General features: G+C 44.3%; 1 protein-coding gene across 4 annotated transcripts in view; it reads left to right on the forward strand.

Annotated features, from left to right (window-relative positions):
* The window catches only part of PLEKHM3 (pleckstrin homology domain containing M3), a 99,006-nt gene that overhangs the window by 256 nt on the left and 71,828 nt on the right, over nt 1-26,922 (forward strand). For all 4 annotated transcript variants that reach the window (XM_019617016.2, XM_019617017.2, XM_019617019.2 and 1 more), the window contains exons 2-3: nt 7,983-8,805; nt 17,799-18,734. In XM_019617016.2, coding sequence (XP_019472561.1) covers nt 8,202-8,805; nt 17,799-18,734 — 1,540 coding nt within the window. In that variant the 5' untranslated portion in view covers nt 7,983-8,201. The remainder of the gene's footprint in view (nt 1-7,982; nt 8,806-17,798; nt 18,735-26,922) is intronic.

Consider the following 26,922-nt stretch of genomic DNA (forward strand, 5'->3'; position numbering starts at 1 on the left):
GCAGCGGGCCGTGTCCCCGGGAGAGCCCCGGCCCTGCGTCTCTCCGCATTTTCGGCGAGCGTCTCGGCTTCGTTCCGACCGGTGCCGCGGTCTAATCGTGCGTCACCGAAACCGCCGCTTTTGTGCAGCGGGCGCCCGGGCAAAGACAGCGCTGAGACCGCGGGAGGCACCGGCCGTATGGGCTCGGGCCGACCTGGGGTGCCGCAGAAGGGTGGATTTAGCCTGGCAGATGGAATCGTGGTTTGTGCCTCATCTGTTCTCTGCTCTGCAGATATGGGCTGACCGCCCTGATCCGTTAGGATTTACAGACGAGTCTAATTTTAGGCGCTGCATCATCCCACCGGGTGACTACAACAAGTTGCTGTATGTAGGAACAAAAGCATCTGCCTCTCGGTGGGACCAACACCCACTGAAAGTAAGAGGAGTTTTCATCTCATCACTTACATGGTGTGTTCATCTTGCATGGAAAAATTATGTGCATTAAGCCGAGATTAAAGAATCAGAAATTTAAAACACAAAACATGGCACTGTGTACAGAAAGCAGGCTGTAATTGGTGCACCATTCCTACAGAGCTGTAGCCCACCGTGTTGTTAGTGTTGCGGTTTGATTTGATGTTTTGAGGTTTCTAGTTGTTTCTGCAAAGATCTCTTGTAATAAAGTTATAGTTTGAATTAGAGAACAGCAGGTGTTTGTGCTGGAAGAATCAGCTGATGACAGTAGCTGTGCTGAAGGAGCCTGCAGGGGCCGGTAGCTGGGGCAGGGCTGCTGGGACCAGAGGCGTTGGGTCGCTGTGCTGCTGTGCCGAGAGTCCTTTGTACTCTCTTTCTCTTATGCCTCATGCCTAGAGATAAATGTGTCAAACCATAGTGGTCCCCGCTATCTGAAAGGTAAGAAAGAGGGCTTCGATTGAGGTTAGAAATGAATTTGTTATTAAAAATGTAGTCCCATCAGCATTGACATTCAGCCACCAGTAGTTGAGGGGAGACCGTGTCTCCCTGTGTCTGCCTTGCAGTGTCCCAGCAGAGCTCACTGGGTACCCCAGCAAGGAGTTGATCGTGTTTGCAGATTGGGGCTGCTCAGAAGTCTGTTTGTTGGACAGGTTTGGAATTCAAGTCTGTATTTTCTTTTGGCCTTGCTAAAAGCTTAGAGAATAAATGTCTCCCGTGTTCTTGTGGAGATGCTGTGTCTCTGGCTCTCGTTGCCTGCAGGCAGTAGTATCTGTTATTGGCAGGTGTGGGGCATGCTGGGCTGTGCTGGCTCAGCTGGGTCATGCTCGTTACTCCCTGCTTGGTGCACCTCAGAGAAGCTGTTCTGCGGAGCTAACTGAAAGTTAACTGTGTAGGCTGGCATAGCTGGCAAAAGATTCACTTATTGCATTACTATTTATACTGGCTAGGGTGCCTTATCTAAAAAAAGTCCCAAAGCTTCTTATTGTCCCCTTGTCCTACTTATAAGGAGATAAATATCTTTATCTGGCAGCCCCCCTTGTATGTGTCCTTCATTACTTAAACATGGCCACCTCCAGGCAGCAAGGGAGGCACGCCGGGCAGAACATTGCTGCACACAGCAGCTGACAGCTCAGCAGCCTGATTTCCAGCAGCCTCTGGAAATGAGTACTACAAAACAACATCCTCAGGAGTGACATATGCCTTTCATTTCTATTCAGAGCTCATGGGGACAAAATGAAAATGCCTTCATTTCTGATCTCTGTTAAATACATAAAAGGCAAACAGGATCTTCTCTTCAGCATAGTTCTTCTAGAACATATGGACTGGAGAGATACTCACAATTTTAGTTGTGCTAACCAGAAAAATGTTTTCTGTCCTTAGTCATGTACTAGTTCTCCCGTTTCCTCTCAGCAGATAAGGTGGTACATCACAGTGGCAATGTCCGATCAGCCATGTGTCTTGCTGCACAGGTGGAGATTTGCACAGTGCTTGCATACCCTGCACTTTGTTCTGGTGAGCACTCCTCAGCTCAGAGTTATTTCATTTTGATTACTTTTTCCAAAGTACAGTTAAAATGAAAGGTGTATTACAAGTACTGTTTATTATTCGTTAATAATGTGTGCTCATTGCTGGATGAGGTATTTATAGCTGCAGTGTGTTAGTTTGCCACGCAGAGTGAGGATGTATGGGGAGTTTCTTTGGTAAAGCAATGGGGCAGATCTGCAGTTGAGGAAGTCTGTGCTTCCACAGAGTGATACCTGTGTACCCTTACATAAATGTCTGCTTCTCCTCACAGAGTGTGACATTCTGCTTTCACCCTGTTTTCTCCTCTTTATCTTTTTTTTTTTTTTTTCTTTTTCTTCCTTTAGTGAGGAAAAGCTCATTGCTGCCCTTCAGGGAGACCATAGCAAGCAGGTGATTTTGCACCACAGAAGTGATTGTGCTTACATTCAGTTATTTTCTCAGGCGCCTGGCCCTACAGGCAAGCATTTCTGACCAGAAGGCATTTTTCTCCAGTTTTTGTAAGCTCCTTTTGAACATGGATGGCTTGTGCCTGATTATCAATCAAGTTCTTCCATGTGACACAGTAAACTAGAATTGTCTGAACATTTTAAGCAGTTAATCACTCAATTGGATACTGGGGGAAGAGACTTTTCGAAAGGTGCTTTAGAAATGTCATCTAAAGTCAATTCTTCAGGCCATGTAAGACCGTTGAGTACCAAATGTCAATCTCCTTGAAACTCCAGTTGCCTGTTCCATATGAAAAAGTAATGTAGTTTTGTCTTTTTTCTTTTTTCTTTTTTTTTGTGAGGCATTTAGTTCAGAGATTTAAGTGAATCTAATAAGTTTGCATGCTGCATTACTGGGGATAACACTTATCTTGTGCTGGGAGAATGAGAAAGCTGGTGGTCAGATCACTGAGAGTGTTTGCTGAGTAGGCCTTGCTATACTGAAAACAAAATGTCATCTGCTGTCTAGTTAGAGCAGAGAGATGCTGGAAGAATGGCACTGTGCAGTACTTTACATTTTGCTGCCTCAATTTTTCAGCTTCATTTTGCCAGCAGAGTATAAAAATGGTGGTAAAGACTTTGGCAGCCACCTGTATGTCATCATCCTCTCTTCTAGCAACTTGAGTGTGCCACCTGACAAATACATCACAACTTCTTAATTTAGAAGTAGCTCCTAAGTCTTCAGCTCCCTAATGATTTTATTAGGGATTCTGCACAGCATACTGGTTTTCAAGGACAGTCATTCTCCTAAGTGCATCCCATTTAGATTCTGTGCAGTGCTTGGCCGATGGGACCCTCAGAGCTAAAGCTTGTAGAGCAGAGCCCATAGGTTCTGATTTTTCAAGGTACCGCTCAAAGAGAGGTCACAGGCTGAGGTGGCTCAGAGCTGACTGACAGAAAAGTTCATTGGATATCAGCTGCACCAGCCCCAGTGGTTCTGCTCAAGGTGGTTGTATGTCCATCTTTTCTTCAGATAACCTCTTAGTTAGACCGACCTTGTCACAGACATGAGTTGGGCTTGTTAGTGGTCTAAATCTGCAGCACGCAAGCAGTAAGGGTTACTGTGGCTGCCTGAATCTGCTCTGCTACCAAATTGTTACCAAATGTTCCAAAATAATGTTCTGTTCTGTTTTCCTGCATACAGAAGGGTTTCAGCCCACAGTTGCTATGCAGTGTGTGGTAAGTGCAGCCTGTTCTCTCAGCAGGTTCCAAGGTGCAGAGAAGGGGATGGGGTGAGCTTTCCAGGAACTGAGGCACAACTGCTCTGTTTGCAGATAGGTAACCTGTGAAACTCCTCTTGTGGTCTTGAGAGAGAATTCTCAGAAATGCCAAATTCTCTGCCAGAGAATTTGACTTTAAGAGTCCTTACGAAATGGTAAAACCGTATTACTTATGTATTTCTATCTTTTGTCTGGCTGGGCACTCCTCTTGTTTATATGTTTCCTCCTGAAAATATTGCTTGTGTATGTCATTGATGGTTCCTTTCTAATTCTCTCTCCAAATACAAGAAAAAAGGAGAAGACCCTTACTTATCTATTGTGTATAACTGAAACTCATCACTTTATGTATACGCCTTTATCACTTACTCTCTGAGAAGATCCTGTGAGCAACAAAATCAACCTGGCTGCTTTCTTACTAAATCATGTCATGTCTCCTTTCTTTTCTAATTCCTGGTGTTTTCAGATCTATGTAATGCTAACAGTTATGCTTGAAGAGACTCGAGTGGTGGCACTTCTGAAAAGGAAGATGGACTGGGTCTTGCTTGCTTTAGCAGAAATTTTCCCGTTTTCTACCCAGTATTTAACAAATGCAAGAACTGTATCTTTAAAGACACTACCATACGGCCACATCTAGTTGAATTTGCCTGCATAATTCAAAAGAGAGGGAAGGAGAACAACTGGAAGATAGGCAGGACGGTGGCACAAACCCTTTTTCCTTAGGCAAGCGAACAGAAAGATGTCTGATATTTATCTTGAGGGGATTACAGAGCTAAATGGATCTCTGTAGTCTTGTTTCTCTCCTGCTCGAGCTAGAATGAGCAGTCCTGGTCATGATGCTTGAGCTGGGGGTACGCAGTGAGTGCCGTCATGGAGGTTTGTTGCTTGCAGGTTTACTTTCTGCCCTTGCGTCTTCCCTGCTAGTAATTGCAGTGTGGTGCCCAAGTGTTCTTCCTGGAAGATGGGGTTCAGAAAAGCACATCAGGAATTGGAAATATCTGTTCCAGCATACATTCTCTGGCATTTGTCATCCATGGTTTTCCTCTGTGACCACATTGCTTTGTCAGCTAGGTTGGCCCTTGTGGCTTCTTGAGGCTCTGTGTAACCCTAACTAAATGGAAACTCTATGTCTCGTGTGGCATGACCTGCAGTTACTGCTGCTTGCCTCTGCTATGAGTAATGTGGCCGTTATGCTCTCGTGATAGTAAAGACTTAACTCATGTTGTGAGCGTTCATTATCTGACTGTTGCACATCTGTGGACGGAAGCTGTATCTACAGCAGCTATTTTTCAGCTGCTACAAACTGATGCTGAGCAGTTTTTGCTAAGAACAATGCACTGCCTTCACCAATTTTGGTTAAGGTTTCTTACAGCGGCCTGTAGCTTTGGCAGTTTTTAGTAGTCTGAGCTGATGCATCCCTCTTTGTTATATTCACTATCCTAGGCTGAATGTCCTTGGAAAATTTCAGGTGTTTCTGAGAAGCAATACATGAGGCAATACATGTGATAGTAATTTTAAAGGAGTTCATCCTAATGTATTGTTTTCCCTTTTTGCTCTTATGTGAAAGGAGTGATTTCCACTGTTTTCTCTCCTGGAGGAGATTCAGATGGATCTGTTTACTGGCATATCAGAACTTGCATTCATTTGTCACAAAATCCCTTTAAAAGTCTGAAAGAAATCTTTGCTGAATGTCACTGTCAGAAGATGCCAGCTTGTGCTTATGGAGATTCATTGAATCCCCGTGCTGAGGGAGCCACTGCTCACATGGCACAACTCTTTCTCTGACCTGAGGAGGCTCTAGGTGTAGTAGGATGTGATCTGCCTGCCACTGCGGTCACATTGCCTGTACCTATTGAGCAGGACTGATCAGCAGATGTAGGGGATATGAGTGTTGCCTTTTGCATACCATATGATGCAGGGCCTGCCATCTTCTCATGACTCTGTGATTCAGCATCTCCCCGGACATGAGGTCAGCTGTAGTTCTACTATGTGTGGCTGCATGACTGGAAATTCCAGTCTCTAGGATCCAGAGAAACATGCAGCCACATGAGGCATGGCTTCCAGCAGTTAAGGACAAACCTGTTGATGTAAGTGTCATTTTTTTTCCTGTCCCTTTTCACCTTTCCTGATGATTTAGAATAAAGAACTGCATGTGCTACCACTGAAAGTCTTCCTCTGCAGTGTTTCAGTGGCATGTCACAAACCCTTCTAGAGTGATTTCTGCTCCGGTGCTTGTGTGAGAGCAGGGCTGTGTTCTCTGCCAACTCAGGAGGCAGTGCCTCTGTGTGGTCCGCCTGCAGCTCTCTTGGCATGGGGTTGTGCTGGTGCTGCTTTTGTTCAAGTGAAAGCCTTTTGTGGTTTTGCAATTTCCAAATACCATTCTTACTTTAAAGACATACCATGGGAGGATGTGGAGTAAGTGGATGGGTTGAAACACACTGTGTTCCTCAGGCTGCTGGAGCTCTGAGGTACCACGAGCAGAATGCTGCTCTGGGGTAAATGGCAGGAATGATCTATGAGAGTGAACTTTGCTCCTTTAAGGTGACAGAGTGGATGTGATTGGAGTGGCTTCATTTCCCACTGCCATCAACTAGTACTATTGCACAGCTTTGCAAAGAGTGTTCCTATACTGTTCTGATTTGAAACCACTCCGTATCTGTTTTGTTCAGCACTCCATTTTGGTTCTGGCTCTACCATTAGTGTATCTTCAGTTTGTCTTAGTACTGGTTTGTTGTGAGAAAAACGAAGAGAATCCTTGCAAAAAGATGGGGGAGAAAGATCTCAGCGTAAAGCCCTGAAGTTTCCAGAGTTATGTGGTTATTTATTTGTTTATTTATTTATTTTAATTGGAATGTGGTTAGAGAGATGATGGTCTGAAATGCTGATCTGTGACGCAGGAGGCTGAGCTGCTGCTTTCCAGCATGAGTGTTGTGGCCACAGCAGCGGGAGGGAGGAGGCCAGCGAGTGCCTGTGGAGGTTTTGTGCTCCAGGACTCTGTGCCCTTCTTTGAGGGATGCTGGTCTCCTTCCTTCCTGTGACATAAGGAAGGAGTGTCTATTTAAATGGCTTTGCTAATTTAAGCTAGGGTAAGGTAAATCGACTGTCCTTGATTTAAAAAAAGAAAAAGAAAACAACAGAAAACAACAAAACCCAAAAAACTTTAAATATAGCATGATGTGTGTTTGATGCTGTTTAATAGATGTTTTTTCCTGCTAAGTGTAAATCTTCATGGGTCTTGGTGGCACTTAGCAGTATTCACAAGCTAATGAGCTGCTAATTATCAGCCCTGTCCAGGCTAATTAGTTCTGCTAAGAGTGTATTAATGTAGACAGAGCTCTGAGCTAATGCAGCTTTGCTGGTTTTAGGCCTTGAACTGATGTGGTCAAAACAGAGATCTCTGACTTTTGGCCATCCTGCGTGTGCCTGCTCCAGGTGCTGTGAGAGCTGTTTTATCCCTGGCACCCAGTCTCTAGGTCCCAAGAATGTGCATACTTGATTTTTCGCTATTTGAACTTAGCCTCCCTGCATGTCCCTCAAGCACGGCAGCATCATGGATGGAGCTTCAAGAAGGAGAGGTTAGAAGGCATGGTGAGACAGAGCTTGGCACCCCCTTATTGCACCCCAGGGAGTGTAATATCCCTCCCTTCCTTCCTGAAGTGAGCTCAATACAGCTCTTCAATAGTTCCAGCCTTAAAGCCATTCTCTATTAAGATTTTCCAAATCAGCTGCTGGGAGATAAAGATCTGCAGCTTTATGACAGTATGGGTTATGGTATATTTTGTTTTGCTCATAGGATGTATTATCTTTCTGGGATTTAGGTTGCCACACCATTTCACACAGGTTCCCAGAAATACTCTAGAGAGAAATGTGCAGTAGTCGCTCTGCAGCAGCCTATTAGCACTGATTTACTAAATATCACAGTTCTGTTTACAGACTGTTCTGTTCTGTTTTGCAGACAAGCAGCAAAGTAGTTGTTGCAAACTAGTGTCAGTGTCCTAAGACAAAGAATGCAAGTAATCCAGGAGAAAAAAGTAATCGAGGTCAGTTGGCTTGCTTTGCAGTCTGATGGGAAACTGTCCTAAGTTCCCTAGATGGCGTATTAGAGGGATGCTACTGACTTTTGGTTAGTGAGTGGTATCCCTTATCTTATATTCCCTTATCTTATCACCCTATCTGGTGGCCCACCCTGCTCTCTGATCAAGAAGAGATAACACACTGTGACTGTGGAAAGAATGATGCAGATAAACATATTTATCTGCGAAAAAACCCTTGCTGACATGATGCTTTGCTTTGCCTTGCTTTACAGGTGAACTGCTATCACTATGAGCGTGCTTTCTAGAGTGACTACAGACAACTTTGTCATGAGTGTTCAGTCTCACATCTGAAGAAAAGGATTGGTTGAGTTCCTCTCTGCCACAAGGATTGTGGTTGATGTGTGGACTTGTCCTACCATCTCTGAGTTAGTGGTGTGCGAAGAGCAGATGTGAAGCAACCATTTTCCTTGGGCCCACTGGCAGCACAGGACATGGAAGCTCTTGAAGTTGATGATATTAGCCCTGCCTTGGAAGTGACTGAAGACTTCTTCAATAGTTTTGATACTAAGCTTGAGAAGATTGTGCAGCCCTCTGGGGTGTTTGGTGTCCAGGAGGTGCCTGAGCTGGTTGGGCATGAGGTGTTTGATCAGATAACAGAGAGCAGGAATCTAAGGAACGTTGCCTCCTTAGCCAAAAGTAGCCTCATTTGGGATCACTGCAAAAATGGCCTCTTGGAAACCAAAGCCCAGACAGCACTCTCTGCCAAAGATCAGCATGTGGTGCGGAGGGGAACAGCTGCTGACAACCTTGCTTGGGCTGGAGAGGGGGAGACTGCTGCTTTTAACATCTTCAACATCTGTCAGCGGAGGAGGGACAGGCCTCGGTCAGTGAATGACATCCTGGTGCAGAACGAAGAAGCCTCCACGTTCAAGCCAGGACACAACCGCTCACGCTCTGATATCAGCCATGTAAACTGGGGAGTCGTCTTCACTGGCACCTCTCTGCAGCAGCCAGCTCTGCCAGGTCAGGACAATAACTGCACTCTGCTCTCCTACCTGGCACTAACCAAGGGACAAGACATCCAAGGAAACACAGGTTTGTACGGATGTGTTATTGTTTCTATAGAAGTGGAGGCTTTTCTGTTTGTTTTTAATATTTATCTCCAAAAGGAGCTGCTTGTTTCAAAACAAACAGCAACAACAACAACAACAACAAAAAAAACAAAAAAAAACTCCTATGAGTTAACTCTTAGGACGATGAAAAACAGCATGACTTGTCTTTGATGCAGCTCTGTCTGTTTGCCTGGCGAAGAGATCAGTGTTTAAAACAATCTTCACTTTCGTTTGAAAAACTAAGCTTCTTTTATTTTTTGCTCCTGTTTCATTCATTCGTACTGAGGAAAAATCATTTCCTAAACTAAAAAAAAAACAACTTTGCATGCTAAAGCTATTGGGATAATGGCAAACTGTCTGCTTTTATAAAGTAATTAAAGAGCAGCCATTAAAAAGAGGGTAAATATATGAAGTTTTACTGTGAAGCCTGAGATCTCTGTTCTGTTTCTTTAAGAAATGCTGGCTAGTCAGTTTGTAAACAATTAACAAAAACTCAAGCATGCTATTTGTGCCTATTGTGATTCAATATTAAGGCTTCTCTGCCAGCTTTGTGTGGAGTACAGGAGGTCTTGTTATCAGATTGAGGCAGGCGTCCTCAGTGGTATGAGGTGATATTTCAGCATGTGATAGTTTTTCCTTTTCCTTTCTCAAGCAGCACATTGGAAGAGGTTGTGCTCAGGGCTTCGGAAACATTCCACCACTGTCTCCATCTCTATGATTTATTTTGTGAATGTCAGAAGTGGACTGGGCTCAAAGCTGTATTCAAAATACCTTTTGAAGAGGAGACTCAGTAGGGTTGATTCCTGGGATCTTAGAAGTGAAGAAGGAAGGGTGGGAAATGAGCTGATAAGAGTGGCTGAAGAACTTCTGCCAGGACCCTGCTGCAACCCAGCAGCAGTCAGTACCTCTAAGATGCTCAGCTCACGCTTTCCTACTGCTTTTTGTGAAGGCGTGAGGCATCTGTCAGTGCTTGCTGCATGCTCTCCCAGAGTCCTTCTGCATGGGATGTCTGTCTCAGAGTGATGGTACCTCCCTTGGGGAATGAGACCTGTGGTCTGAAAATAACTTCTAACCTGTTTCCCTGGCATATTCTGTTCTGTTGCTGTGCAGGATTCAGATGGTAGCTGTGGTATTTCTTCCCTTTGTATTTAGTGGAGAGCCTACCCTAGAGTTTGCTGTTACTTTGAACTGAGTTTAAAACAGAAAAGCAAAACCAAGAAAGTGTTGCAGGAATGTGTATCTGGGACTGGTAACTGTCCTCCGCAACAGACAAAAAATGTATTTGCAGGTTGGCTGCAAGCTGCTGGGGTGGTGGAAGAAGTCATGGAGGCAATCTTCTCCAGGTCTTTGATGTAGATTAAACCAATGCATATGAGGTACAGAGAGCAGCTTGCAGCTGCTCCTGTTAGTCCCGGTGGCAGTAAGGACTTCCCTCTGGAGCCTGCAGAGGTCTCCCTGTCCTCCGAGGCTGGGCAAGTTGCAGCACAGATTAGCTCTTCACAATCACAATTATTATTTTTTTCATCGTCTTGATATTATATTTATTACTCTGTGCTTATCTGTTCCTGCTGCTTACTTTCTCATAATACAAATAAAATGAAAGTGGATCCGTTCCATGTTCTGTGAAGGAAAAAGCTCTGAAAGAAGCTGTGCCTTTTGGGGCTGTGTCTCTTCAGGCCTGCTGGCAACACAACTAGTGTACCAGAAATGAGCACTGGAGAGCAGTGTCAAGCAGTAAGTGGAGCTAGAAAGGAAGGAAGTTGCAAGCAAATTCAAGGCAGGCTTTTGTATTTCTGGGCATGTATCCTGGCAAACATAGGGAGAATACTGCTTCTGTAGCGTCTTGAGAAAGCTCGCTTAGATCATCAAAACACAGTGCATGAGTAGTTATCTTTGACAATCATGTGGATGTTTTCATTCAAACACAATCAGTCCTAGGAGTGTGAGTGCTATAGTGTTTTTCCCAGGTAGCTGCTTATTTTACCTGCCATGTCTGTGAGCACGGGGCACTGAAGAGCTTTCACTGAGTGGAGGAGCATCTGTGTGCTGAAAGTGTCCCAGCTGCAGAAAGCTGATGGCCTGGTGCCCCTTGCCAGCAGGTTGTGCAGATAGGTATTCAGACAGCCCCCCTGGTTTTGGCAGTACTGTGTCAGGATGCTGCATCTATGGTTTGGTTGCAGTGCTGCAACATGGCAAAATAGTCATGTTGAAGAAAATGATTGCCTTAAAATGGCTAGCAAGACCAAAGTCTACTGACTTTCACCTGCCTCTCTCTCATTCTGCCTCTCTAATTTATCACTGTTTCCCTTTCTTTGCATCTTTTTACCTATCTGGGAACCTAGCCATCATTTATAACACTGCAAAGGTCTGATCACATCTTCAGGAGTAGTACACAGAATGTTTTGAAAGAGGTTTGGTTCCGAACTTCATGCAACTCTTGGTTATCTGACATGTAGTGGAAATGCTAAGTCACTCCTTGAAACAGTGATTGAGCACCTGGTAGGAAGGCAGGGCCAACCCAGGGGAGCTCAGGTGCATGCAATGCAATGCCATGCACCTGAGTGACTGGAACGGGTCGAGCCAGGATTCATCCCTTCCCAGACCTCATTTAAGGGTTTGCAGTGGAGGTAAGGGTATCTTGCTGGAGATCCCTGTGTACCTGATGAGTTCTGAAGGTAAGCAGCTTCTTTCCTTTATTTCGGTGCCCCCAGCTGCAGCCTAAGACCTTGCTGCTCTGCTGCCGTTGCTGTGCTTTCCATCATGTTACACTGGCAAACTTCTCTTGTATATTTTTGAGGAGGAAAAACATATCTAAATTTCTATTCATGAGCAGCACAACAGTGTGGTTCACAGACTGAGATTGGTACTGATCTTTGAGTTTTACAAAGCTGCTTTATCTTACTTCAGGGATCACGTTGATTTGAAGGATTTAATTTTTCTACTCCTACACTGACCTTATGTGGCATAAAGAAGTCTCAATTCCATCTTAACCAAACACTGCCATGCATGTAGTGCTCAGTAGCTGGATAAGGAGCAGGTTGAAGGGATGCTGAGGAAGGGCATGTGAATTGGTGAGGGAAGTTGCAAGGGTTTTCTTCTTTGCCTAAATTGATTGCTTGTGAAAGAAGGGCATAAGTGCATCTTTGTGGTGTTAATGTCATTCAGGGAAGCAAGTAGAGCAAGCAAGCTCCAAGGCCTACAGATTTTCAGCAACACTTGCAATCTGGGTTCAGTTGAGAGTAGGTTAATCCTTAAGCAAAGGAGTTGATTTATATCTCACCGCGATTTGACATGGCTGTCAAGGATAATAGGGCTTGGAGGTGGTGGTAGGGAGTCTGTACCAGAAATCAACAAGTGTCATCTGCTGGGGAAAGATATTGTTTAGGTTATGTCCGTAAGCATTTTTATGCAAGTTCTATTACAGCCAGAGGCTGCTGAAATCACAGCCATAAGACCTGCATGGTCTGGCTGCTTTGAATTGCAAAATCATGTCATAACTGAGAGCTCCTTGGTGCCTTTGAGTAGGTGCCATTGAGAAGTTGACACTCAAATTGTTCTTTAATCAGAAGGGGAATTTCTTCCTGAAATGTAATTCTTAACTTTTTAATGCAAATTGACAGGGAAATGGGAGTCATTGAAATTAAAACAAAATCCTAATCCTAATTCATCTCTCTTCAGCTTTGTTAGAAAATTACTTAATCGGCTTGAAAAATGGGGAAATCTTTGTTTGCCAGATATCATTGCCTTCAGCAGCAGCAGTGGCTGGCATCGTCTCTGTGCCGATGTTGCTAGCTCTTGCAGGATTTAGTAGTACATATTGCTGCGCTGAGCAGGTTCCTGGCAGTGGGTCACAGAGCAGGAGATGGCAGAGCCATCAATTGCCACTGTTGTCCTGCTTGGAAGGAGCCTCAAAGACAGCTGGACGAAAATGGAGGGGTTGTGCTAAGAAAGGGAGCTGCTGCAGAGTGGAAGTGGCCGGAGATCTTGAGCGATGTGAAATGCTGAGGGTATGATGTGAAGACCTCATGCTGATGCACTGCTGATGACCAGGTAAAGCCTGGCTCTTTCTGGTCTACCGGGGAGGTTTGTAAAGTCTAATTACTATTTGTGGTTTTGCAAAAACACTCCATTAGCGCTGTCTTTTGTCAGCAGTAAGTAGAGGTTGCACAGTCAGGGCAGACCAATTGCCACAAGGATGGTAGAGTGCTATAGCTGCATGGTGTTGTGTAGAAGACAGTAGTGTAGCCATCTAGAAGGCAGATGTGTGGAAACAACACTTAGCACCTTCCTCTCTGAAGAGCAGGAAGCCTCAGACTACTTGGAAATAATCCCTGAAATAATTCAGCCAGTTGGAGCATCCCATGCCCCCGGAAGGCCAATCTATTTTCAGCATTAAAAGATAGGCAAGGAAAATCTCTGTGCTTGCAGAGATTTGGAGCCTGTCAAGATTTGAGGTATTAAAATTATTTAAAATCCAATACGAGTTGAATGCCCTCCACTGGGCTGGGGTCCCCAAGTGCTAAGGGCTGTCTATGCATTTAGCAAGGGACAGCCCCTTCTCCCACAGAGAAGCTTACAGCTTAAGCAAACCATGCAGTAAAGGCAGCAAGTCTGAGCAGGGACGCAGAGGGATGGGGTGAGGTGTTTTGCCTAAGATCAGACAGAAGTGTAATTTGGATCACCTCATCTCATCTGCTAGATAAGACTTCCCCTCTAACTGTTCTGTCTGATTTGGGGAGTGCTGCACTTGTGCCCTTCTGGCTCAGTCCTGGTTTCTCATTGGGCACCCTCTGAGCTGAAGGGGCCACAGGGGCTCACAGAGAGCAGCAGCAGTGCCCTGTCTGCTCCCTTGCCTGTGGGGCCTTGAGAGGGGCAAGTGCAGTGGGAGGCTACGGGAGGGGGTCATGTGAAGAAACTGACAGTGCATGAGGATTACAGTAAAAGGCACCAGCGAGTTAGGTTGGGAGGGTTATGTCCTATGGAGTTACAGCACTCCAAGCTTAATAGAGTTTTTAATCTCCTGGGGTAGTGCTGATTGCTTCCAGTGATGTTGTGATGACTTTCATAACTGAATTTTCACATTCGTTGCTATTACAGTACGTAAGACTTTTCCCTTAGTGGTGTTAGTGGTGGTCACTGCTAATGTGAACCAATGACTGTTTTCATAGCTTTGTCAGTCATTTTATACTCTTTCTTCCTTCTTTTTGAAGTAGAACTGAGTGAATTTATACAAGGATCAGCAAATGTATCTTCGTTTGATTTTCTCACTTTTTTTGCCTGCAAAAGAAGCACCTGCAGAGCCAGATGGAAAATGGACGAGAAGAAAAGATGGTGGTTTTAAGTAGGAGAGCAGTGGATATCACAGATCTTAGTCATGCCAGCTGAGGGACAGTTAGTTCCTAATCCTGCAAGCACCAAGCAAGACACTAGTCTTGTTGACTTAAGAAGGAACTCGTGTCTAATTTATTCTTGCAGCAGCAGCAGCATGAGGGTGTTCTGTCAGAGGGCTTTCCAAGAGCCTTGAGAACAGTGTGATCAAAAACATACGGCGTACAGGAGAGTGGACAGAAAACACTGTGCAGAATGGAGGTAAACAAAAAGTACAAGTAAATAACTTGGCCGACTTGACTCACAGAGTTAGTGGCAGAGCTGGGAGTAGGACCCAGAGGCATTTTCTAGCTCATATCTCTGGTTGAGAATGCCATGCCAAAACTGTACTTAAATTGGGAAATTGTTGGAGAAAAACTGTTTTTGTATTTAAAGTGATTCCACAGATTTCTGCAGCTGTACTCTCTGACCACATGTCTGGCAGTGCCGTCTCTCACAACTCGGGAGCCTGTGGGACAGCAATCCATTCTGATCTGAGAGAGCGTTTCAGGTCAGAAAGGCATCTGCTGAATTCTACATGAATTTGAGATGAGGACTATTGACAAAAGCTCTGTGATTTGTGCTTGTCTCTAAGAACCAAAGAATCCAGACAGGAATATCACCTCAAAAGGCAAGTCATTCAGAAATGAAACATTTCCAAGTTACTTGGTATTGCTGAAATCAGAAATGCTTCTGTGGTGCAGAAAAGGAAATGTTTTCTGGGACACAAGTACCGTCAGTTGTTCAGGAACATGCACCTCCTGGATATGCTGAGACAACCTTTGGGCTCCCTCTCCTATCACCAAGCATGGAAAGTGGTAGGTGTGTGCAGGGTGCCTAGCTCTCTCCCCAGAGGAGAGGAGAGATGCTGAAGAGCATATTGTCCTGTCCTTAGCTGCTGAGTTTCTCTGCTTCCTTCTGCCTCCTTCCCCCTCATCACTTGAAACTGTAACTCCAAATGGTCCAGGCACGGACCATTTACTGTTACTACTTCTTTTTAATACTTCCTCAATTTACTCTCCTTGTTTCTGTAAGGAGGAAGAGATGCAGTGGTATAGTTTCCGTTTTGAAGGTGCATGGAGAGGTGGGAACATTTGCTCTCTGAGTGGAAAGGCATTATCTGGCACACTGCACGTGGAGATATAGGAGCAGAGGGCTGTAAGGGGTGTGTGTGGATTCAGCACATCTCTGTCAGCGTCTACTGCCCTGACCTGAACAATATGATACATTTGAATGTTAATCAAGTTGGCTGCTGGTTTTGTCTCATTTAGAGAGTGGAGCTGAGCTTGAAGGAGGGAGTGGGGTGAAGAAGGGAGGCAGGGGTGCCTCTGTGAAAGGCAGAGAGGGAGAGATAGCCTTTCTGTAACTCAACAAAAGATGAGCAAACGTGTGTGCAGATGAAGGAGGGGTGGCTGGGGGAAGGTTATGAGTTGTCTTATTACAGAGAAGCTTGAACTGTCATCTGTACTTGATGGAAGCGAGAGAGATCGTAGCTGGAGCTGCAGAAGTGCTGCCTCCCTGATTGGATTAATAGACAGGGAAGATGACTCTAGAATGGATGCCCATTATCTGCACTACAAAGGGATTAGTGTGGGTTTCAGATAAATTAATGGCTTTTGAGTTAGCGCAGAAATACTAATGAATGTCAGGGCCAGAGATGGATGGTGAACGAAATTGGTTCTCTGTTAGTGTGTGTATGCACACGTGTGTATCCGTTTGGGATTATGAGAGCATGCTTTTTCTCTACCATTTTAAGTTTCAGACTGGGCTTTCAGTTTTCATGTTTAGTTTAAATATTCCGAGTAGCCTATTTGTCTGCAATATACAGTTATATTTATTAATTTTCAGCTTTTTCATACCTACTGCCAGAACAATGATTTTTCAATTGCTATGATTTTAGCCATATATGCTGGAAAATCTTTCCAGGTACACTGAAGAGTGCTTTTTTGAGCATGGTGTTAAGTGCAGTCTCCATTCTGTGTATATGGGCTACATGGGGAAGCTGAGGCCAGGTTGGCAAAGCAAAACTTAAGCATCCATTTTGTTTGTGTGGATGGGAGGTAGCATCTTTCCCTCACTTTTAACTGCCTATCTCAGTTTGCATACACACATTAAGTATCCCAAAACAATTAATTCTCATGGATATTGATTAAGGTTGACTGAAACTTGTCTACTTAATCCTATAAATGCTTTTCAACGGGCTTCACCGACAGCATACCAGCCAGCCCTCTTAGGAAGCCTGGTGGGGATGCGGGACCATACACATAGCCGCATCCTGAGTTCTTTGCTTCCAAGCTCTGTCATACCCAGGTACTTTGCTCTGCATTGAAGACATCCTAGGCATGCTCAGAGGAGCTCATGTTTTACACTTTAGCACTAGAGCGTGGGCTGTTGACCCAAGCGGTAGCTGGTTCAGTGGTGATGCTGGAAATGTTTCCTGCCTCCAGCTGCCTACCCCATCCCTCTGAAAGGCTGTGGGGCCGAGGACGGGAACTGCTGGTGAAAGAGCAACTGTGTTACTGCAGTTCCTGACTGTTGCGAGCCAAAACCCATCACAGGTCCCATCACAGGGAGGGCGGAGTCCAACAGGGCAACACTTTGCTCCTCACGGCTGCCTTGTGCCGTGCCAGATGTTAAACTCGCCATTAGAGCGTCGCAGCGAACTCCACTGGATTTACCCCGGGACCAGCAAAGGTGGGCACGTCCATCCCAGGAGGGAGGAGTGCTCGCACCTGCTGGCAGTGCCTGCGGTGGAGCACGGCTCATCTGGCGCAGGTGCGGGCTGCCCCCTGCTGGGCGCGGCCGGTTCCAACGGCTCTCACTGTCGCACAGCTGTTCTGCTCCACGAGGCGGGCGGCGCCTGGGGGGCTACTGAGGGAAGGGCGGGGGGACTGGAGATCCTTCGCTGGGGCAAGTTTGTCCCCTGGGAATGAGGCCATTAAGATGGGTACCGAGGTGCTGTTTTGTCGTCGTCGTCTTTTTTCTTTTTTTTCTGTGCAGATGTATTTTAATTCTCAATAAATTAAACTAGTTTTCACTAAGTAGTAGCTGCTGGTGGTGGTAATTGGTAAGCAATCTCCTTGTCTTTACGGCTCATGAGCTTTTTCCTTTTTTTCATCCCTCTGTCCTCTTCAGGGAGGAAGTGAGAGCGCACTTGAGTTCAACCCGGGTCTGTCACATGATATTTGGTGGGCCAAATATCAAAGCTGGTGATATATTCACTGTGAAGTATATCTAGATGACATCATCTGTGTTTAGCACCTTTGTGTTGCCATTGCCACTTGTATGTTCTCCTTACAATACTGTACTCTTCTGGACTAGGTTCTGGGAGGCTTGCACTGTTTCATTGCTCTGTCACTTCTGCTGGATTGTTGCTGAAAAAGTGCTTGTTTTCTCTGTCCCTGTTTCCCTGCCCCTCTCTGTAAAGTGCTTTGGCATCTCTGAGTAAGGTTGTGTTTTATAATCATAGCATATTGGGTAAAGACTATTTCCATGGTCTTAGCCTCTGAATACATCATGCCTGATCAGTAAAAAAGTGTAAGCCAGTATGACTGAGCGAAGTGAGATGTTATTTAAAATGAATTAATGTTCTCATTTTGTTTCTTCTAGAACATGAACCAACGTTCCCAAATATTCTGAAGAAGGGCTACTTAGAAATTAGAAGAGACAGTGACAGCTACTGGCAAACCTGTTATGCTGAGCTCTCCCCATACAAACTGTACCTGTATTGCCTGGACAGCAGTGGCAACCAGACTCTTCCCACCATGTATCCGCTTGTGCATTTTCAAAGGGTCACTGTTACTGGTAGCATTGAAGCCAAGGTGGTGGAGGCTGTCCTGTCGGACAACTCTCAGCTGCAGCTGAAGGCAGAGTCATCATGGGAGGCTTTGGACTGGGGGCGGAAGCTCTGGGAAGTGATGCGTGCTTCTGTGCCTACTTTCACAAGACAGCCAGAGCAAGTGGAGGATGTGCCAGAGACTGACAATAGCAGTGACCTTTCTCAAACTAATGGATTGGTAGAGAAGCCCATGGAACTTTTGCTGTCTATGAACTTGACTGAAAATACTAAAGAATACCAAAATATTCTCAAATCGGGGACTCTTTATAGGTTAACTGTCCAAAATAACTGGAAGGCGTTTACTTTTGTCTTAAATAAATCTTATCTAATGGCATTCCAACCTGGTAGGCTTGATGAAGACCCTCTGCTGAGCTACAATGTTGATGTTTGCCTGTCGGTTCAGACGGATACTCAAGATGGCTGTGACTCTTGCTTTCAGGTCATTTTTCCTCAAGATGTTCTTCGCCTGCGTGCAGAGACCCGTCAGAGGGCTCAGGAGTGGATGGAAGCACTGAAAACAGCAGCCAATGCCACTAGAAGTCTAGGTCAGAACCCACAGGTCACACTTCGAAACAAACCTGGAGATCGACCCTTCGGAAATGATTTCAGGAAGAGCAAGCGCCAGTCTGTGACAACCAGCTTCCTCAGCATCCTGACCACGCTGTCTCTAGAGAGAGGGCTCACAGTTCAGAGCTTCAAGTGTGCAGGTAAGCAACTAGACATCAGTTTTTGCACCCATTCCTCCTCTACAGAAACAAATGAAAAATTACCTGGAAGAGCTTACGCTTGTTTTAGCCGCATACAGCTTTCTACCTTTCACTACAGTCATAGGCACTTTGGTGTATTAATCTTTCTTTGCTCTCTAAAATGTGGAGAAAAACTTATAAGATATGCAAGGACTCTCCACCATTTGATGCACAGTTCTGAAGCATTAGATTGTGCACACATAGCATATGCTACATGGGCCAGGGCTTCCTTACTAGGCAGATGAGTTGTTCTTAAAGGACAGTGGACAGTGGTCCAGAATCAAAAGAACCTGAATTCTGGTTACAAGACTGGTTTCCAACATCAAGGACTTGTCTTTTTATTAATAACTCTCCTCAAAGTTGTTTTTGGAACTCACTTTGTATTGAGCTTTCTGAGAAGACTCCTTAAAGCCGTGTGTATACTTCACTGACGTACCATTGTTTGGTGACACGTGTTCTAGCACTGAGGTTCTAGCACTGAGGTTCTAGCACTGAGGTTCTAGCACTGAGGTTATCTGCTCTTCACTTCCCTTGAAGCAGAGATGAAAACATGACCTTCAGGTTCTGCATCTAATTGTGAATCTCGGTTCATTTGAAATGTGACTCTTGTCCTAGGCAGGAGTGTGATTTTTATCTTGATTGGGAATGAGGTAAAAATAGAGGGGACCCATATGAATGCATTTCGTTGTTTTTTTTACTTTAGTAAAGGCAGCATTGTGGAGCAAACTTGGAACCTTGTGCCAAAATTGCGGTTTGTAGGCTGGCTTTAGTTATATTCATTTAAAATTGCCAGCTTCATCAATAGCAGCTTTTCAGTGGGTTTTCATCATTTGTTGTGGAAGCTACTAGGGTGCTGCATTCCCCCTGGGATGGGGAACTCTGGTTTGAGGGTCTTCTGTTGCTCTAGAATCATATGTGGCTTTCTAGGGTCTGTGCAGGGCAGCTGGCTGGCCTGAATCCCTGCCAGAGGAGACCTGAGCCCCCAGAAACACTTGTTGCCTGCAGTGCTGGGTGTAAATGAAGCTGGCTTTGTCTCTCTGTGGTGATCGCCTACAGATAGATATGCCTCCTGCTCACCTCTCCATGGTGCATGACACTTCTTTGGTTGCTGGAGTATCATAAAGGTTTGCCTCATGGCAGTTATTAGTTTGGTCATGTTGTTGAGATTTTGGCTTGAATTCAGTTCTGTTCTTGGCTATGAACTCTACCTTCATGTCTTGTTTTTCTGGGACTAATTAGGTGCCAAACTCAATTGAATGTGCCCGAGAACCACAACAGCTCTGATTAACTGCATGCCACTGGGTACCTAAGAGTGTAAGCAAACATCTGCCCCCTCTAAAACAGGGGCAACAGAGGTATCTTATCTTTAAGGAAATTGTGAGAATGACAGCTTTCGGAAGACTCTGGGCGTAGTCAAACAGGTATCCCCAAGATGGAGTCAACCTGGTGAGGTATCTAGCAGACAGACTTTGTGAAAGTCAGGAAGTCAGAAGAATTAACAGTCTCATTTTAAGATAACATCCCACACTGTATTCAAGCTCTATTCCTTCTTATTTCTTTTCATTTCAAACTTGGTGGAGGAATATCTAACAATTTTTCTTCATCCTCTGGCTGAGATCCAGGAGAATTTCAAGGTGGTGTTTCCAGCAGGAACAGGTCCTGAAATGGCAACAAAATGTGTCTGCAATGTGAGATAGCTTTTAGTGTTGCGTTATGTTGAATGGGAAGAGATTCTCGACTAGGAAGGAGTGGATTTCCTCTACCAAACATGGGACACTTAGTCTGAACTCATTTGTGTTCCCCACAAAGATGAAGTATTCTGACAGCGGCAGTCACGTTGTGTCTTTTCCTGATACATGTGAGACTTTCCCAGTGCTCCTGTGGGCTCCTTTCAGTTCTCTCTTGCTCAAAGAAGTTTGAATTGTGAAGAGGCTGTACGAAGCATGCCGCCTCCTGGATTTTGGATGATACCACTGGGACTATCTGTATCCCCCCCCCATCCTTGGGTACATAGCATTTACTGTGGGAGCATACCCTTTGCCCTGAGACTCTCCGAGCTGGTTTGTAAAAGTCAGCTGGTGCTTCTGGCTGTTAACACAGCACAAAGAAACAAATGATTTTAATTATAACTGAGAGAAACTGAGAAATCTTGTCTGGCTCGGAAAAGTTGTGCTGAGGAGACTTTGGAGACGCTAAGGCTCCCTCCTTATACCTTGCTTCCTGCAGGCAGTTTGTGCTGTTCCCTGCAGTGGGCTGCTGTTTAAAGTAAGGGGCCTGCTGTTGGTAATTACATCTTGCAGGCATTGAGAGTTTTCCCCGGGGCTACAGGGAGGGGTAAGCTTGGAAAAGGATAAGGAGGGGGAGAAAGAAAAGTTTTGCTGTGAATTCTTCAGCCATTTAGTGCAAATTCCTGTAATTACCGTCTTTGTGTCCTGTCCCAATGGCACATAATACAGCAGAAGCCTTTCCTAATTGAGACCTTACAGGAGGTACAAATCCCTCCTTTGTTCGGCCTGACAAATTAGTGCCAGAAAGTGGCAAGGTCCGAGTGGGAATCAAAGGCAAGCAATACAAAGATGGAACTTAAGGCTACAGTAATAACCCTCTCTAGTCTTGCAGGGGTAGGAGGGAAGGAAAAGTAATGACCAATGAAAAATGAAGTGTTTTTTTTTTTTTTTAATTAAATTCCCTTGACATGACAGCACCTCAGGGCTGCTTTATTTATTTAGGAAAAGTGATTAAATAGTAATACAACAGGGCAGACCATTGTCTCTCAGGCTACCCCCCTTCTAACGGACCCCCGCTGCCTTGGCTAATTGATTGACAATGAACCGCTGATAAAGAAGGTTGTTGGGAGGACCTGACGGAGAGAGGTTGTGTTTTTGTGGTTTTTTTTTTTCTCCTCGTTGCAGTCTTTGTGAGGTTCCCCTCCCCGTTTTTTTTTTTCTTCCAGTTTTTTTGTTTGTTTGTTTGAATTGCCCTCTGTATCTCCCTTTTCCTTTCTCCTTTAGTAAAGGCTTTTCAAGGGACTGCTTCCAGACAAACAGCTGACGTTTACAAGCAGGTAGGGAAGAATGTCTGCACTTCTCTATTGACAGGTTTATCTTGGAGTCTGAGTGGCATTTTTCAACTCGTGATATAAGCCTGGACAGTAGCATCAGATGTAGTCGTGGGACAGGGGGACAAACTGTTAATACACTGGAGTCAGAAGGTGAAGAAAAAGTCTTTTTCTTGGTCAGCAGATACAAAATCTTTTCCCAGCACTTTTAGCTTTCTGTTGTGGAAGGCAGTTCATCATTTGAAATTATAAGAAATAATGCCCTATCAGGCTATTGATAATGTGGAGAGGCATGCTTTTATAAACTCTTTTTCCTTTGCTGCCGCTGGTTGTATTTCTGACTTTGAATGGCAATGCATTTAGAAAACTGAATTAGCTAGAAACTATTGGCACTAGAATGGCACCCTCCTCCGTCCTTCATATATCGACATAGCTGCTCCTGTCGTTTTGCTATTGCGTAGGGTGTACCAGTGTTCCCATGGATAGTGTCTGGGGCTCTGAGCTAGAGTCACATTTCAGGTGAGACCTCTTGTCCTCAAGTGAGTATGAAGTGAAAGCTGGTTGCATGTGCAAGCTTGTAAACATTAGGGTTTATGACTTGATTTATTTATTTTTTAATAAAGTAATGAGACATGTTAGGGTGATCAATCAGTTTTTACTTTTTACTTATTTATTTTACCTGAATTCAAGAGAAATTCTAAACTGTTCATATTACAAATTTGAAGTGGCTCCCATCAGAACGTGCTTGGCAGGTGCAGCATCTTGCCAGTAGTGGTAGCCAGGTGTAGGCACTCCAGTGACACTCCTTTCTCCCTGTTGGGTTGTCTATGGGCTACTGGGGAAGGGCAGCTAGCTGTCTGACTTGGAGAACCCCTTCTGGAGGTCTGTCAGGAGCAGAATTCCCCAGCAGCCCTTGCCATTTGCTATTTCCTTGTCTTGTGCCTTCACTTTTCTGTAGATGAGGAAGGCAAATAGCCTTTAGCCCTGACTCCTGTTTTTTGCATGCCTCCTGTTTTTTAAATGTTTTTCTTTCTTTTCACTTTTTAAAAATTTTTTTATCATTTTTTTCTCTCCCTATCATTTCATTAAAACAAACGTTTTTTTTCAGTGTTCAGTCTGCCAGGAGCACTTTTTGCTTTGACAACAAGTCCTAATGGATGTAGGAGTTTCTGCTTTCTGCAAAATGTATTATACATCCTTTTGTTTCACTGTGTGGCTTTCCTCATACCTGTTGTGGAGTACCTCCTGTCTTCTCTGCTTTCTCTTTGAATTGTCACTTGCAAGAAGAAAAAAATATTGCTATTATGGCACCGCTGACTTGGCTGGCTGAACTGATTGCTGGGAGCAGAGTAGCCAGTGTTAGTAAATGGGCTATTTCCTGAGCCTGCAGCCCTGTCAAATGGAGCAACAGGTGGAAAGCTGCTGGCTTTCAAGGAGTCAGTCTGCCTCTAGTGCTGTGATCCTGTGTGTAGATGGAGAGAGCTCAGTGCAATGTGCCCAGCTCATGTAGCCTCTGCTCTTGCTCACTTCCTTGGTCTAAAACCAGCTCAAACTCTGGTAAAAGTTAACTCAGTCAAAAATAAAGTGTGTTCCTAATAGATTGTGAGGCAGCAAGTATAATTAAAATAAAGTAGATTAGCTGTATGTCTTGTTGACTTAGTTCAACTTTCTAAAAAGCCAGGTAGTTGAAAAGCAAAGGTGATCCTTCCTTGAATTTAGCTATGGCTTAGTGAACTGTTATCACACCCAGCACCTATTTGATAGCAGCGAGTAACAGAAATACAAATAGCAGGGGACAAATCTCAGCAAACATAGCACAGAAGTGAAATACCAGAAAGTCCTTTGGAAAGGTGTCAGCCCTCTTGTCACTCTTTTAGTTCCCAAAAATAATTGGTGCGGAGAAAAGGTTTCTATCCTAGGGTAACTTAAATTTGTTGAGCAGGCAGTGCTTCATCTGCTCTGCACCTGCATGTTTCAAAACATGAGGTTGCTGGTCCACAGGCTCTTTGATCATGTGACAGATCATTGGCTCGTATTAGAAGACATTGCATGGTGTCTCTTTTGTTTGTTTGAGTTGATTAAATCTCTTTTCAGTGATCAGTTATGCTCACATAAGACTGCTTTTTCAGCAGTAAAGTAAATGAGCTTTTCAGTTTAAGAAAGCTTGACTGTGGGGAAATGGCAATGAAAGCATTAGCTTCGTGTAATCTCATAGCAGTTAAGTCCTTCACCTGCCTGCCATTTGTTTGGTGCCTTCACAGATCAAGATTTTCTCCTTTGGATTTTGAGATTGGCCTGCTATTGCTTGGAAAGGTAGTTCAGTTGAGTACATGGCCAGTTCAGTGTCTGTCCTGTACCCCTATGTGCATTTTGCAATCCTCTGCTGCTATTTTACTACTTTGCATCAGCCCTGGAGGCAGAACAGCTGTTACACAGGTCTTGGCTGAAAATCTATGTATTTCCCCTGGAAAGTTTAAAGTGAACCTTTGCTCCTTGTGCTGGGATAGGTCACCCTATAATTGTAATCTTTCCAAGAGTTTCCAAGAACTCTTCAGGTTTTTAGCAAGTTGTTGTTGCAGAGGTGTTGTTTTTTTTTTTTTTCCCCTCCAATCTAAAACGTGTTGTTGTTATTTTTGTTTTCCATGGTGTTGGGAGAATGAGCTCAGTTTTGCTGAATAAACACGTCTACTCCTTGCATAGGTTCTATTCTTCTCCTTGACAATGCCTTGTTTCCTCTAGGCTTGTGAATCCCAAGAATTAATTCTGCTGGCCCCTAGGTACTCTCGACTATTTTTTTGGTCCATTTATCCAGTGAAGCCAGTCAGGGTGTATGTCTCAGTGAATTAATTAACAAAGTTTAAACAAAAGAATATCAAGACCAGGAAGTCTAAATGTCCAAATCTCATCTGTGTCAGGATAGACAAAGCTACACCTGGAAAATGGAAATGTTTTCAGCCCTGAAAACTCAAAATCCCCAAATTCTTCTATGGAGAATAGGTATCATGTCACAAGAACCTGTTTCATTTGCTGGGTTAGCATCTTTTAAATCAAGTAACTCAGCTCATATGTTAGTGCAGTGTATTATCGGCAGAACTGCTATGTTTGTATGAGAACAGAAGAAATGTAAGAGGTTAGAGGATGAACCATATGCTAGCTGCTGGGAGGGTTTCAGGTTCTTCACCTGTCCTTCTGCAGTGGGCTTATACATGGGTTTATACCTATAATGCGTAAATCTGAGCAATATTCCCAAGGTAGCACTGTGCCAGTGATGTGCAACCAAGAAGAAATTCAGCTAACATTGGCGAAGAATGTTTAGCCACACTTAATTCACAGTTGCTCTTCATTAGAGTTAGAAGGAGATACAAATCCAGCTGTGTATTTGAATGGAAACAGGGCTGATTATCTCAACGTATATTATTAGCCACTTTATTAAGTAAATGGAACTCGGCAAACTGGAGGGCCTTCAGTGTAAGTAAATGAGTGAATAGTGCAGAATTAAGCGGTGTTCAAACTAATTGTAGAGCAGGAATGAAAACTGAATTAAACAGAGGCTTTGTGTGTGAAGTGACCTGGCCACAGATGTGGACGTTGGCACCAGCATCTGCTCTTATCGTACAAACAGCTCACCTGCTCTTGGCTGTATTCTCATCTGCCTTCCCAGTGCATAAACTATGCACTGCATGAACTCATCCTCTGTAGGACTGGGAATACTATTACTAATTACATTAAATCCTCAGTTTACTCGTGGCTGGTGGACTTCCAAGAGCTGGCCCAGAGAATGCATCCATTCCCCTCCCCTGTCTAAAGAGCTGGTGAACTACCAAGGTCTGCCACTATGTCATTCCCTGGAAAATCCTATCCATTTCTGTCTGGGAGAGCTTTGGAATCTCAGCAAAGCACCACATATTGCAGAGAATAACCCTGTAAGGGCATGGGGAAAGAATAGCAAATTAGTTGAGGTGTGTCCTATTCTTCATCAGTGCTGTGGTCCTGCAAATGAGAAGAAAGGAATTTTTAAAAACACTGGGGAGAATGCAGACTGGCCATCTGTTAAAGGATTCACAAACCATAACTGCACGTGAAGCATGTCTTCATTGCTGTTTTTAATTCCTTTGGAGCAAGTTCTTTGGGAAATTTTGGCATCTTGGCCCTTCTCAGCATTTGACACGTAGGGTAAAATAACTTATATTCTGGTAAAATTGAAGTGGAGAAATCCAAGCAAATAAAAAGTCAGTTTCCAAAAGTAAAGTTTTATTGCAGCCGTTTGATGCGTAGCTAGTTTTTTGGGTTTTTTTTTTGCTCCTAATTTATTGATGAAGTCTGTATGTGCTGTCACCTGGCTTTTTTTCACTCATGGTTATTTTTTCGTTGTTGATCTTCTTGGAGAGGGTGATAGATCTGTGTGTTCAGTATGACTGACATAAAGGATGTTGTTTACTATACCTAGCCCTGACAGTCTAAATATTGGATGACTACATTAAACCAAGCTTTGCTGACTGGAAGAAAGCCTGGGTGCTTAGAGGATGACTCATCTCTGCTGTGTGCGCATGAGCTGTTGGCAGCAGGAAGGGGAGGGTGCTTCCTGACCCATCTGCACAGCCTAGGCTGGGGCCTGCAACCAGCAAGACTGCCTGGGGTGGGTGGCCAAGTTATCTTGGGCTGTGTGTTTCATTTTTACTGGCACTAGTCAGGATGGGAAAGCTGTTAATTTAGGGCATAGTTTAAGGCTCCAGTCAGTAGTTGAGGTTTCTGTAGATTCAGGAGAGTTGGTCCATCCTTTGGAGTCTGTTAAAAAACAAACAACTAAGTCGGGAATTGGGGACTAACAAACCCTTCCTAATTTCTGGAGTAACTGATGTAGATTATAGCTCAAGAATGAAGAGCTGGATTGTTAGTCTGTCTTCCTCGTGAGTTTGAGTTTTTCCACTGTAGAGAGCACAGAAACGTAAGGTCAGCAACTAAAGTGTAATTCTCACTTTCCCAGTTTTTGCTGAGAAGGTAGAACAGTGTTTTATGTCTGATCTAACACTGAAAATTTGTTGCTGTGCACCTTCTGCTTAGTCTGTTTTATGCCTTTATCAAGCTAAAAGC

The sequence above is a fragment of the Meleagris gallopavo genome, chromosome 7, assembly GCF_000146605.3.
Source record: "Meleagris gallopavo isolate NT-WF06-2002-E0010 breed Aviagen turkey brand Nicholas breeding stock chromosome 7, Turkey_5.1, whole genome shotgun sequence".
Lineage (NCBI taxonomy): Eukaryota > Metazoa > Chordata > Aves > Galliformes > Phasianidae > Meleagris > Meleagris gallopavo.